The sequence below is a fragment of the Patagioenas fasciata genome, chromosome 1 (assembly GCF_037038585.1).
Source record: "Patagioenas fasciata isolate bPatFas1 chromosome 1, bPatFas1.hap1, whole genome shotgun sequence".
NCBI lineage: Eukaryota > Metazoa > Chordata > Aves > Columbiformes > Columbidae > Patagioenas > Patagioenas fasciata.
Window position 1 is genome coordinate 212,253,689 of NC_092520.1, and position 12,684 is coordinate 212,266,372.

Below are 12,684 nucleotides of genomic sequence, written 5' to 3' on the forward strand. Positions count from 1 at the left end.
ATGGACTTTAATTACAGCTGGGGAGATTTTGGCTGGCCATGAGAAATAATACTCTGATGGGAAGGACAGAGAAGCACAGGGACAGATTGCTGGAGGAGAGTAGAGCTCTGTTGTTGGAGGCCTTTAAGAAAGGGGTAGACAAGCACCTGTCAGGAAGGTTTTAGACAGAGCTGATCCTGCCCTGAGGCAGGAGCTGGTTGGTTGACCTCCTGAGGCCACTTCCAGCACCAGTTTTTATTATCTCTACTGACAGCACTCCCCTACCTTGACCTTTGGTATGCTGTATCTTGAGCCTCTTTTCTGGCAGGGAAAGGAGACACAAAAGACTGAATTTTTCGAAGTAGAGCCAAGGTTTGCACCTCTCATTTGATGCTCTCTTTAAAAGCCCTCAGACTCACCCCAATGTTTCAGTTTAAAACCTCAACAACTTACAATGTTATGGTGTACGCAGCTTACAATCTTTATTCTCCTCAACTAGTCCAATTTGTCTTTCTTTCTGAAGTTAGCTGCAAAGTGGCCAACAGACATCACAAGGACTGCACTGGAAGAGACGATCTATTGAGTACAGTGTCCTGAAACCACAGGCTACCAAGTGACGTAGGTTAGATCCTGAATGGGTACAGACTATCCATTCTGCACCCTCCAAACATACTCCCACAGCATTTTCTATTAAGCTTAAGACCTCAACATCTAAAGTCTTATGTCATATAAATCATAGTTGCTTCAGGAAAAGGAAATAGATGAGATGATGGACCCAGGACCTGCGCACCAAGAGGTAGCTGAAGTAGTGTTTGTACCCACGTTAACATAATTAACTGCAGATGTTGTAATCCTGAATTCTGCAAATCAGGTCACCTTAAACCTCTTTTATACCCGAACTTGGCAAGCTCAAATTCAAAACAGTTGAATGGTCTTCATTGGAAGATTCTCAAGGTGTTAAGAATATTTGCATTGTCTCCATTGACTTTCAGTTTTATTTTGAGGGGCTATTTTTAATGCACAATAAGCAGTCAAAAGGAGACCAAGTCCCTGCAGGGATAAGTAAAAGCACCACTTCCTCTCCTTGCAGCACTGTAGGTATTTAAGGCACCAGTGTGCAATGGAAAAACTCTTTGGCTTCTGCTTTTTGTGTTCTGCTCCTTTTTCAGTCTCCCTCATCCCTGCCTCCATGCCAGGCTTCAGTAGGGAAACATCGTATTGATTGTGATGCAGGCAATTAAATGGTGTTAATGAAGTTCAAACAAGTGTTATCATAAGCTTGGCAGCACGGAGAGAAATGAAAGGTCAGCCACAGCCCTTTGTCATCTTTTCAGTGTGGTGCTGAATGCTAATGAGACAGTCCCAATTAGAACAGGCTCCCCTTTGTATTGCTTGGGGACTGCATCAAATGCTCCCAAGTTCTCCAGATTTCTGGGCTCAAAGGAGACATTTGAAGTAAACTTGAAAAGATGCAGATCTGAAGCTGCTCTAATGTAAATTCAGCAAAGCCTATGGAGTTTTACTAACAGAAGTCAGATGAGAATCTGGTCTACCATTCCCGTTCTTTTTCTTTTTTTTTCAGTAGAGTCAGATAATGCTAATTGAAAAGCCTCCACCTTGTTTTAGAACTACAGTGTGAGTCTTCAACAAAAGCCAAATAGCCTGTCCCCATTTCCTGGGTTAATACTTCTGCCTCATCTTTTGCCACAGGAAACCCAAGTTGTGACTGCACCTAGATACTTTTTAGACATGCGTTTTCATGGTGAAAGAACCCTGGATGCTGAACCCGGTTTTCTCAAAAGCCAGGACTTCTCAGTGGGTTTGTTTCAGCAGGCAGAGTCCACCTCTGCTTCCAACAGGGTTAAAAAAAAAAGACTGTTGAAATCAAACTCCCAGTCGACTACCATGTGGAGGTAGACCATGGATCAGGACAGAATCTGTAGCTATTCCCTTCCCAATGTACATTCACACCCTAAAGAGGTGGAAAACTACTTTTGAAAGGATCGGATGTATGTTCTTTCACCCATGCCTGCCTCTTCTGCCCAGGTCATTCCCTGCTTTGAGTTTTGTGAGTCCTAAAGGCAAGATCCACACTGAGGAGCTGCAAAGGGAAGACTTGGAGTAACCCAGCTCAGCTGCAATTTCAGCAGACCTGTTGAAAGGCAGGAGCCTGTCTTTCCTCCAGAGTGCCTTCAAATAGTGTTACAATCTACCACTGCATAATTGCCCTCTTATAAATTCTTGTTCTTCAAAGAAGTTCATTTGATTTCAGGTTCTTCTGATTTCCTCAACCACTTCTTCAACTCCCTGACTGAAAATCTTTTTATCTTATGATTTGCTCTTTGAAGAAGTTTAGTGGTCTTGAAGAATGCTGTCTCCAGCTGATGTTGACTGCAGAAATAGCTCCAACCAGTACTGGAAGCCATTGTAGTTGGAATAGCTCCATTAAAGTACAATTGCAGAATGAAGAAGAAAAAAAAAAGTAATTAATTTATTCAGAGTAGATTTGAAATTATATTCTATTCATCCTTGATATGTTCTCCTTTGATCTACCACAGCATCCAGGTGCCACTGCCTTGAGTCAGTGGAACTGACACGCAAAAATATTAAGCAGGGCAGAGGCTCTAACCATATTCCAAAACCTGCAGCTTCCCCTTGGGCACCCGTTCAAGTTGTCAGACATCAGTGCAGATAACAACCCAGCACATGCTGGGCACAGAAATCCAGTGCTGTTTACTAGCTGCAGGAGGTGTTATGTACCTCGTTTGCAAACCCAATTGTTCAGGAAAACTTCCAGGGAAATGCAGTACCTATTGCTGAGGATCACTGGGCAATAGGATTTAGCTCTAAAAGGTTGTAATGTGAAATCAAACTCTGGGAAAACAACAACCAAACAAACAAAAAACAAAGAAACCAACCAACCAAAGAGAACAAAAAAGAAATAAAGGGAAACTGCACCCTTCTGTTTATACAGAAAAAAAAAGGTGATGCATGAGGAAATACCCTGTTCTCCACCTATGTACTTCAGTTTGTCAAACAAATGTAGCATCTTCAAAGATTTGAAAAAAACAACAAAGGTCATATGTAAACCAATGTATTTGTCCACAGAAAACAACCAACCACTACACGAGAGATTGTTAAAGCGTCGATAGAGTATCACACCTTTGTATCACTGTTTATGCAAACTTGATTTCTAAATGAATCTCAAACTCCTTTTTCCCTCTATCCAGGTCAATCCTGCAATCAGCCTCAATACACACTAAGAAATTTGGACACAGTACCATAAGTAGGTCATAATTAAGCAAGGTAGCTCATAGGAGTCTTACAGGTTGCCTAGAAACAATATTTGCAGAAGTGTTTAACCGCATCTAAGAATTATTGTCCAGACAAAGCAGAGACCAATGGAAGAATTATTGTAAAAAATGTCACCTCATGCTGATGAGGGGACAGAGCTCTTTGATCAGACATGCTCTCCTTTCACAAAATGAGAGAAAACCATCCCCACCAAAGGTTTACAACACAGTGTGCCTACGGGAACAGAAGTCTCGTATAACCTGCTTGACATGATATCAATTTTAGACAGTGCCTATGAAGTCATCCAGACAAATCACTGCTTAAAACTGGATAGCATCGCACAGGAACGATCTGTAAGATAAACCCACCCTTGTATTTACAGAGTAGCAATCATTCTCCATCTGTGCAGTTCCCGAACCTGTCAATAAAGCCAAGCAAGCGTGGCGTATTGGAAAACAAAGCACAGATCAACTTCTGCAAGGCTTGCTCCAGCAGACGGGCTCCCACTGCATGAAGTGCAAGATGTGCTACTTGTTCATTCTGCAGAAAAGCTTAGAGAAACCGAAGTCCCTTGGTACTACATGAATAGTTGTCTTCATTGTGTTCCCTGCGGAGCAGGTTTGGCAGACACCGACCTTTGGTTGAACAGTACAACTGTGGTCTTGCAGATGTGGATAAAACACTTGGAAAGACCTCTGACCTTTCAGAAGATACCGGCAGAGCTTCAGTCACCAGCCTGTCAATCTTACGGTGTCTCATTCAAAGCACAGAAGAGCCTCCAAGGAAAACTACTGAACTCAGAATAATGGGAGAGAATTGTATGTGTGGGGACTGTTGCAATGATGCTGAGAACAGCAAACCACTTCTGGTCTGTGTGGAAAGATTTTGAAGCCCATGTACTTCACAGGGTTCAAAGACATCACCTCCCCTTCCTTCTCCCCTCTATTGCTTCTCAACAGTTTCTCCTCCAGAGAAACAATGATGGCAAACACTTTGAGTTCACACCTCTAATTAAATTTCCATCTCTGCTGCAAGACATGTGTGAACAAGAGGCGAACACAGAGCTTTCTACTTAGGCAAAAAAATCTACTGAAAGCAATACTAATGATACCACCTACCTCCACCTATGAAGTTGGGCCTTATTTTATCACTTGATAAAGTCATTCCTATTTCTAGAGCTAAAACTCACCTTTCCACCCAGTTCTTGTAGCTGGGGATGTCCTTGGCATAGAGAAGCTTGTTGGAGGGTGAGTCTTTGCCCAGACGGTGCTCTGAGGTTGAACAGGAGTCCATGAAAGTCTGGGCCACTACAGAAAGGCAGGCGTCCGTGATGCTATTCTTGTGGATGTCGAAGACGAACTGTGGGTTCTTGATCATGTTAACCCAGAACCGTAAGGGCAGGCTGCAAGAGGGGTAGAAGAGGTGAGACAGTCAGTGCACGGTTCACAGGCTTTGTTGTATGTGGTTACAACAGTAATTGGTGGATGGGAATCAAAGATCGTGGTGAGGAGATAAGGATTCTGGGATAAGCTTCAACATACAATAAATTCCTCCCCTATAGGACTCCAGGGATGGCAGTGGAGTCACCTCAGGTGTAGCTTTTATCTCTGTTATCTTTACAAGCCAGATTTTGCCACTCTTAAGGTCAATGCCATCTTATTGAAATCGCACATAAATTAATCAGAGTATAATTGAGGTGATGACAATGACTCCTAGCTTCTCTGTGTTAGGGTGTAATGTAAAGCTGTGCCTGTTGGTTGCTTCATCAGACTGAGGACAGGCACCACGCCTGCAAAACTTAGGGTGAACACTTGTTATTGGGGGACTTGACATGTACTGTCACACTACACAGCTTATGCCCAAGGACATGTATGAACCAGTAACAGAGAAAAACCTATTGCCTCAAGGAAAGAAAGGGACTGGAGAGCATGTTTTGCAATCTTTGAAATGAAAATTTATCTCCTCTGACCAAGGAAATGTTATTTCAATTGCAATCCAAAGTAATTTTTCCCCTTGCCTTTTCTCAATGGAGTTGCTCATTTGTGAGATGCCCTGAGGTATCTACTTCCAGCCTTTGCCTCAAGCCTTTTTGTGTCAGGGCAAATGTATTTGTATGATTGTGGCCTAGGAGCTGAGATGTGTCACTGATCAGAAGTCAGACTCTTGTCTCTACCAGGTAGACTGTTAAGTCTGCCTTCATTGCCTGCACCTTCTCAGGAGGAGGTTTTTCTTCAGCCTCACAAATTCACCTGATGTTCAGGATAAACTCCCCTCTTCCTAAGTTCCTTCCATTTGCTCGTTATCATAGAATCACAGAATAATAAAATAGTTTAAGTTGGTAAGGACCTTCAAAGCTCATCCAGTGCCACCCCTGCCATAAGCAGGGACATCTTCACCAGCTCAGGTTGCTCAGAGCCCCGTCCAGCCTGGCCTGGGATGTCTCCAGGGATGGTTCATCCACCACCTCTCTGGCCAACCTGGGCCAGGCTCTCACCACCCTCAGTGTAAAAAATGTCTTCCCCATGTCTAATCTGAATCTCCCCTCTTTTAGTTTAAAATCATTACCCTGTGTCCTATCATAACAGGCCCTTGGGGCATGAAGTGGATGAGTGAGCCATGCAGAACTTCTGCGTGTGTTTGGATGCCAAATACAGCCACAGTGAGGACAAGCAGAATGTGGATGTATGTGTGCCTGAGTGTGCATAAGGATGTGGGGAGGGGCTGGGGGGCGATGTCACTAGCAGGGAATAATAAAGCCCATGATGTGACTTTGAGTTAATTTAATCTGATTGAACAGATTTCTTCACACTGCCCCTTTTCCCACATACACACACTGCACCTTCCCCCCTCCCCCCTTAAATAAACCTCCTGCTCATTTAGTCTGAGTGGCTGCAATCAGCCTTAGATTAGTGCCGCAGATAATGTTAATAATATGCTAATGTTTCATTAGTTGAAAGCCTCTTTGGTGCATGGGGTTTCTTTTTTTATGTCACCGCGCTGTGACGATCTGCCATCAGCATGGCTGGTAAAAGGAAAAAAAAATGCATGAGCTGGGAGCCCCATGGCTCTCCTCTGCTGTTCCTTTTATAGTCCCTGTGTTTGCACAGGAGAAGGGGAGGGAGCAATTCCCCAGGGGACTCTTTCCAACAGGGAGACTCAGCGGAGAAGAGCCACAAAATCTTTTCTCTCCATCAATCCTGGCTTTTCCCTGCTGTCTCCTTACATGTATGAAGAGAGGCTGCTCTCTCATAGCTGAAGCAGGGGGCTGATGTAAAACTTTGTCACTCACTCCAAAGGGGTGTCACATCCAGCTCCAGACCCTTTAAGTGCTAAATACCATTTAGGATGCTTCTCTGGCATCCAGCTGCCTGTCCAGGAGGGTACAAGTCTCCTGTGGGTGCTGCACATGCCCTGTAGATGTCTGGGATACCTTAAAATATCTCAGATGGAACTAGATGACTATATGTGGGCAAACAAATGGAGCTCTAGCCCCTCTCTGACTATAATGTGAGTTTGAACAACTAATCTAGATGAAGACGGTGGTGCTGAATGCTCTTCCATGACTCCCCAGACACCCTTATGGCCTGGGCACTATGGCAATTAAACAATTTACAATTTCTCCTCCTATATCCTTGTAAGTTCCCTTAGCAATATTGCCATCCCAGTGTAATACAGGGAAAACTAGGACTTGTTTTGTCAAAGGACTCTGTCCTTGAGAGCATCCTTTAGATTCTGGGCACTTCTGAACCCCACACCAGGTTCCTCAGCTTCCCCAGCAACCAAATCCCAACCCACATGTCCCTCTCCTCTCCTTCCAGCCCAGAACTTTGTGCCAGACTCTACTGGGGTGTTTCACTCACCAATTGCTCTTCCAAGTGTGCCGCACATGGGGGTCGTGGATGTTGTGTTTGTCAGCCTGCTCATCCAAGAAGTCGAACATGTACTTGATAGCCAGGGGAAGGGCACTGCCACGGTGAGCAGTGCTGAAGATGGTCTCAAAGAGGTCGTCTACAAATTTCTGGAGAGTGCCCTGTTGGGAGAATGAAGGAGAGAAGCATATGAGATGTCAACTAGCAAGAGGATATTGATTTTTGGTACCCCACAGAAAACAGAGCCTGTCTGTGAATCAGGCCCAGAAAGTGTAATTGAAAAATTGGAGCCAACCAATATCTATCAAACATCATATGAGTTAGAAATCAAATACAGATGTCTTTAAACAGGCATGTGCATCTTTACAATATCCACTGGGTAGCAGTCAGATGGAACTGGTCAAGATACTACCCATCCTTTCTGGTACTGGCAGTCCCACCTGTGATGGGATACCATGGTCCATCTCAAGTCCATGGTGCTGGAGAGGCACATATACATTCCAACTAAAATTTCTCTTCTGTGAGTTCTATCCTCAACTGCTTTAGTGCATATATGAGACAAAAAAATAGCCATTTCCTATGCTGGCTTTCGTCCAGGCCCAATTCTTAAGCTGGGAATAGAAGATAGATGGCTGTAGAGCAGAGCAGAAAGTGTCATTGAGACAAATGGAACAGGAGTGCCTGCAAAGAGATTGCTGTTTTATATGTGTGAGTAGTATAATAAATAACACAAACTTCATCTTTATCTCTTAGAGGTCTCCTCATTTTTTACTGCCCATTGGAATGGGACTGAGGAAAATCCTGGAAGCAGTGTATGGATGTGTCAGGTACTGCGCTGCAGACCTCAGTAATGTCCACTGCAGAGACCACAGAGGCCTTCTTATGCTCCTCTGGCAGGAGAATCCCAGATCTTGCACTTGGAGAACCACAGAAACACGGAATGGTTGGGGTTAGGAGGGACCTCTGGAGATCATCCAGTCCAACCCACCTGCTAAAGCAGGTTCACCAGAGTAGATCACATCGGAAGGTGACCAGATGGGTTTGAATGTCTCCAGAGAAGGAGACTCTACAACCTTTCTGGGCAGCCTGGTCCAGGGTCTGGCACCTCAAAGGAAAGAAGTTTCTCCTCATATTCAGATGGAACCACCCTGGACAAGCCCATGAGGACAGTTGATCTTCAGCAAGAAGATGAAGAGCTGGAATATCAGAATGTGACCAGACTTGGAGAAGAGGGCAGTTGAGGAGCTGTGATAAGCAGATGAGCTGCAGGCTGGGTTTGGTGGTGAACCAGGCAAGACCTTGCTGAATGTAGAGCTCTAGTCCACACTGGACCTCTGTTCTGCCCCCAAAGCTTCATAGATGTTTATGTATGTGTGAACAAACCATGCAGCTACTAAAACAACCAAAAACCAATGAAATCTCCAACAAACATTTCCTGATGTGCAAAATTTCCTCAGTTGAAAAAGAATTCTATCCTGTTTCTCTGCAGACCCAGGAAAGAAATTCTCCTTACTAGAAACGAAGCACCAGGTTCCACCAGAGTGGTTCAAGTTTATACAGCGCTAACAAATACTTAATTAGAAAGCTGGTGTCTCTTGCTGATTCACCATTTGATTTATTCTTTGGGAAACAAACAGGGGCCTTTGGCTCGTGTGAACTCCTACAGGGTGAATAAAGCCCTGCAGCACACGTCTGACTCAGAAATGGACCCAGAGGGGAAATCTTGTTGGTCTGAAAAGGAAGAGCTGCCCTAAAGTTCAGTTTTTGGAGGGAATTAGTTCTCTACATGCTCACCCACACAAACACAAAGAAAACCTTGGAAGCTTTTAGGCAAGAGACTCTAGGTCTCAGAGGTCAGGGATTTACTAGAATAAAAATCATTGTCAGTTTAACAAAGTATTCCCTGGGATTGTATTACTAGCAATTGCTGCTCTTTCCCTCACTCAAATGATCATGATGAGGAAGAAAAATTGCTCACCCCAAGAGAGGAAATAATAACCCCCCAGCCTTTTTGCTCTCTCTATTGCTGTGCAAGATTTGCAGCTGCTTTCCTGCTGTCTACATGAAAAACAAAACAAAACAAAACAAAACAAAACAAAACAAAACACAAACAAAAAACCCTGAACTATGAAAGCTGAGTTTGTGATCCAGAACAGAAAGCAAAAATGATTCATTGCTGGGGCAGGGGACATATCCCCAGACAGTGTAAATCAGCACTGGACCAGTGCTTGCTGGTTTACAGCAGCTGGGGCCCAAGCCCTGGGGAGCATCGTTTTCCTTTTACATTGTGTGATCCATGAAAGCATCTTCATTCCAGGGATCTGGACATGTACCAGGGGCTAAAGACAAAGCCACTTTATCTTCAAATCCCACTGCAATGTAGAGTGAGGCAGCAGGGAGAGTCAGACATCAGAGGAAAAATATGCTGAGGAATAAATGTGTAGGTAAATCCTGGTAGGACTTCTGTATGTGATGGAGACCTGTCTGATGGGCAAACTCATATGACTTTTGCATAAACATGTTGAATTACATTTGTGCCTATTGACACCTCGACACAAAACTATGATAGTCCAGACTTCAGAGAAGGGAGGAAGATTGTGCTGTTTGATCACCACTTGGTTTAAACCTGCTCAGAGCAGGGTGAGATGACAACGTGAGCAGTCCCACCTGAGCCACAGCTGCTCTGTGGTTTCCACTTCTGGAATGCATTGAGGTAACTCTCATGTTACAGAAATCTGGACACAGAGATGCTCTGCACTGCAAGGGGACAGAAGAACTGCACAGGGAGCCTGTCTTTGATTATATTGTCTTCCTCCTCACCTGTCCTCCTCTCTGCTGGCATGCTAAAGATCATTTCAGCCTCTTCATTAATGCAGACTTTTCCAAGGAGACAACCATCCACAGGGTGGAAGAGCAAATAAATGTAAACTCAGACAACTGCTTTTGTCAATGCTCCTGTAGAGCCTTTAGAAGAGAGTTAGGTGGAAGATAGGTCTTGGACAGAGATGAAAGAAGGTGAAAGGCTTGAGAGAAGTGGCTGAGGGACCTGGGGGGGTTCAGCCTGGAGAACAGGAGATTGAGGGGAGACCTTCTCTCTCTCCGCAACTGCCTGAAATGAGGTTGTAGTATAGCAGGTGTTGGTCTCTTCTCCCAAATAACAAGTGATAGGATGAGAGGAAATGGTCTCAGGTTGCACCCTGGGATGGTTGGTTGGATCTTGGTAAAAATTTCTTCCCAGAAAGGGTTGGAACAGGCTGCCCAGGGCAGTGATGGAATCACCATCCCTGGAGGGGTTGAACAGACGGGGAGATGAGCTTCTTAGGGACATGATTTAGTGCTGGGGGGGGGTTAACAGTTGGACTCGATGATCTTAAAGGTCTCTCAAATCAAAATTATTCTGTGGTTCTGTGACCTTTCGTCAACCTCAGAGCTAGTCAGTTGCACCAAGAAGCAGCCATCCCCTTTGCAGGGGAGGGACAGTGTAAGGGTAAGTGACAGTGAGTTCTTTCTGTGCAGACAGTGGCAATTAAGCCACTTTCTGTGGCTGCCCCAGAGCCAAAGTCCACTGCAGTAAGTTTTAGACTTGCCAGCTTGAGTGATCTCCATTTGTGCAGGTGTCCTCCCCACGATGCTGCATCCCCAATTCACTAAATACATACTGTCCCACCACAAAAGTTTTGCAGGCTCTGGCAGGCATGCACATAGGAGTCTTATTTCTGGCATTTTGGGGGAATTTGGATTAATAAATGTGATCTTATGAGCTTCCTAATACAGTCTTTGCTTTCTATGCAGAGACTTCTCATGGGACAGCTGTGATATGTAAGATGTGTCTGGAGATTCAGTTCAGGATGTCCCTGCTCTGTCCCTGCCTGGCTTAGTCTGTATTATTTCTTTGGAGACCCTGAGCTTTCCATATCTCACTGGAGATGTGCAACTAACTCTCTTTGCTCTTCTTGGAGCTGGCCACCTATTAGCCCCCTGATAAGTCATCAGCACAAGAGTCTTCATGGGCCCAGGAGAAAGGCAGAGAAGAAGGACTTGTATGACAAAAATCAGGGTTCTGTAGTATAGGAGTCCATTTCAGAGTGTGGGGTGTGACACATCCTTGGAACTTAACCTGGACACTTTCACTCCCTGGCTCTTAATTTACGCAATTTTTGTACAAGCTACAAACCAGTATAATCAACAACCCCGAGACACACACCTACCCCTGTGCTGACTTCCTTCACCTGTCTCATGACCCTGCATTTTTCACTCCTCATTGCTAAGTTCTTCTCAAATCATAGAATGTCCTGAGTTGGAAGGACAAGGATCATCGAGTCCAACTCCTGTCCCTGCATGTGACAACTCCTCAGTTCACACCATGTGTCTGAGGGAAATTTAATTAGTTGTTCACCATTGTCCCTTTTCTGACTCTACTTTCTGAATTCAAGCTTCTTCCCTCCATGCTTGGAGCACTCCTCTTTCTCTATTTTCCTTCTTTCTTTATCACCCTTTCGCGTCCTTTGAGCAGTCTCTTATTTCTTGTAGGAAAGAAGTTCCACTGCAGCCTTTAAAAACCCATTTCTCACCCTCATCTCCACCCCAACCACCTACCTTGGTGGCAAGTAGCCTCGTCAGGTAGATCTCAGAAACCATCTTGCTGCCTCGGTCACCCTCTTTTTGGTCACCATGCTCATGGTTCTTCACCAAATGCCACATCTTGACTCCACTCTCGAGGTCAGGGGTGATCATGGGGGTGCGGGAACGGAGGCTATCGGGGCTGCCTGTGTAGCGGATCATGTTTTCTGCAATGAGAGACACATATGTTTCAGCCCTAGTAGCACTTGTGTTGTGATTAATGGGTTTCGCCACAGAAATGTGCTAATGACAGGTCACTTAATACAAGTTTTTCATGAGACAGGCAAAAAGAAGACCTCTTCTGTTTGCGTTTGGTAGCAGGTACCTATCGCATTCAGTGTATGGAGTGGATGCTCATACAGATCTGGGTATGAAGCTGAGACAATCACAACTAGTGAGTCCACCCTGGGGTGAGGTTGGCTTGGGTCTCCAAAGCGAGAAAGCTGTAGCAATGCTGTGATGTCCCTGCTCTCACAAGCTCTGCATTTCCATATTAACATTAAATAAATTTCCATCAATCAATATGTAACAATAGGCAGCAATGGTGTATTTCCAGGTGAAATTAGTGTAAGACACAGAAGACCCCAGAGCATTTGTATGGGCCAGGTCTTATTGTCAAAGCATCATCCTATGACTGAGGGATTTGCTCAGCAAAGAAAAGGGATGCCAACCAAGCCAGACATGATGTCAAAATTTCCTCTCTAAAGACACCTTTAGCCTCAGAATTTCACCTCTCTTTGCCCCTGAGTGATGCCATGAGGCATTCCCCTCCCTGACCTTCCAGCAATGCTGTGGATATGGAGTCTTTTCCAACCATAATTAACAGAAGAGTGTTGCACCTTTCTGTAGCAAGATCTGAATCAGCCTCATTAATGCATTACCGATCTCTACATATTAATTATCAGATGGAATATCCTTTTTC

General features: G+C 44.5%; 1 protein-coding gene across 1 annotated transcript in view; it reads right to left on the bottom strand.

Moving 5' to 3' along the window:
• Positions 1-12,684, bottom strand: part of PLXNA4 (plexin A4) — a 488,679-nt gene that overhangs the window by 13,679 nt on the left and 462,316 nt on the right. The window contains exons 28-30 of the mRNA XM_065829757.2: positions 11,739-11,929; positions 7,134-7,303; positions 4,463-4,675 (exon numbers count right to left, since the gene is read on the bottom strand). Of these exons, the coding sequence (XP_065685829.1) occupies positions 4,463-4,675; positions 7,134-7,303; positions 11,739-11,929 (574 nt within the window). The remainder of the gene's footprint in view (positions 1-4,462; positions 4,676-7,133; positions 7,304-11,738; positions 11,930-12,684) is intronic.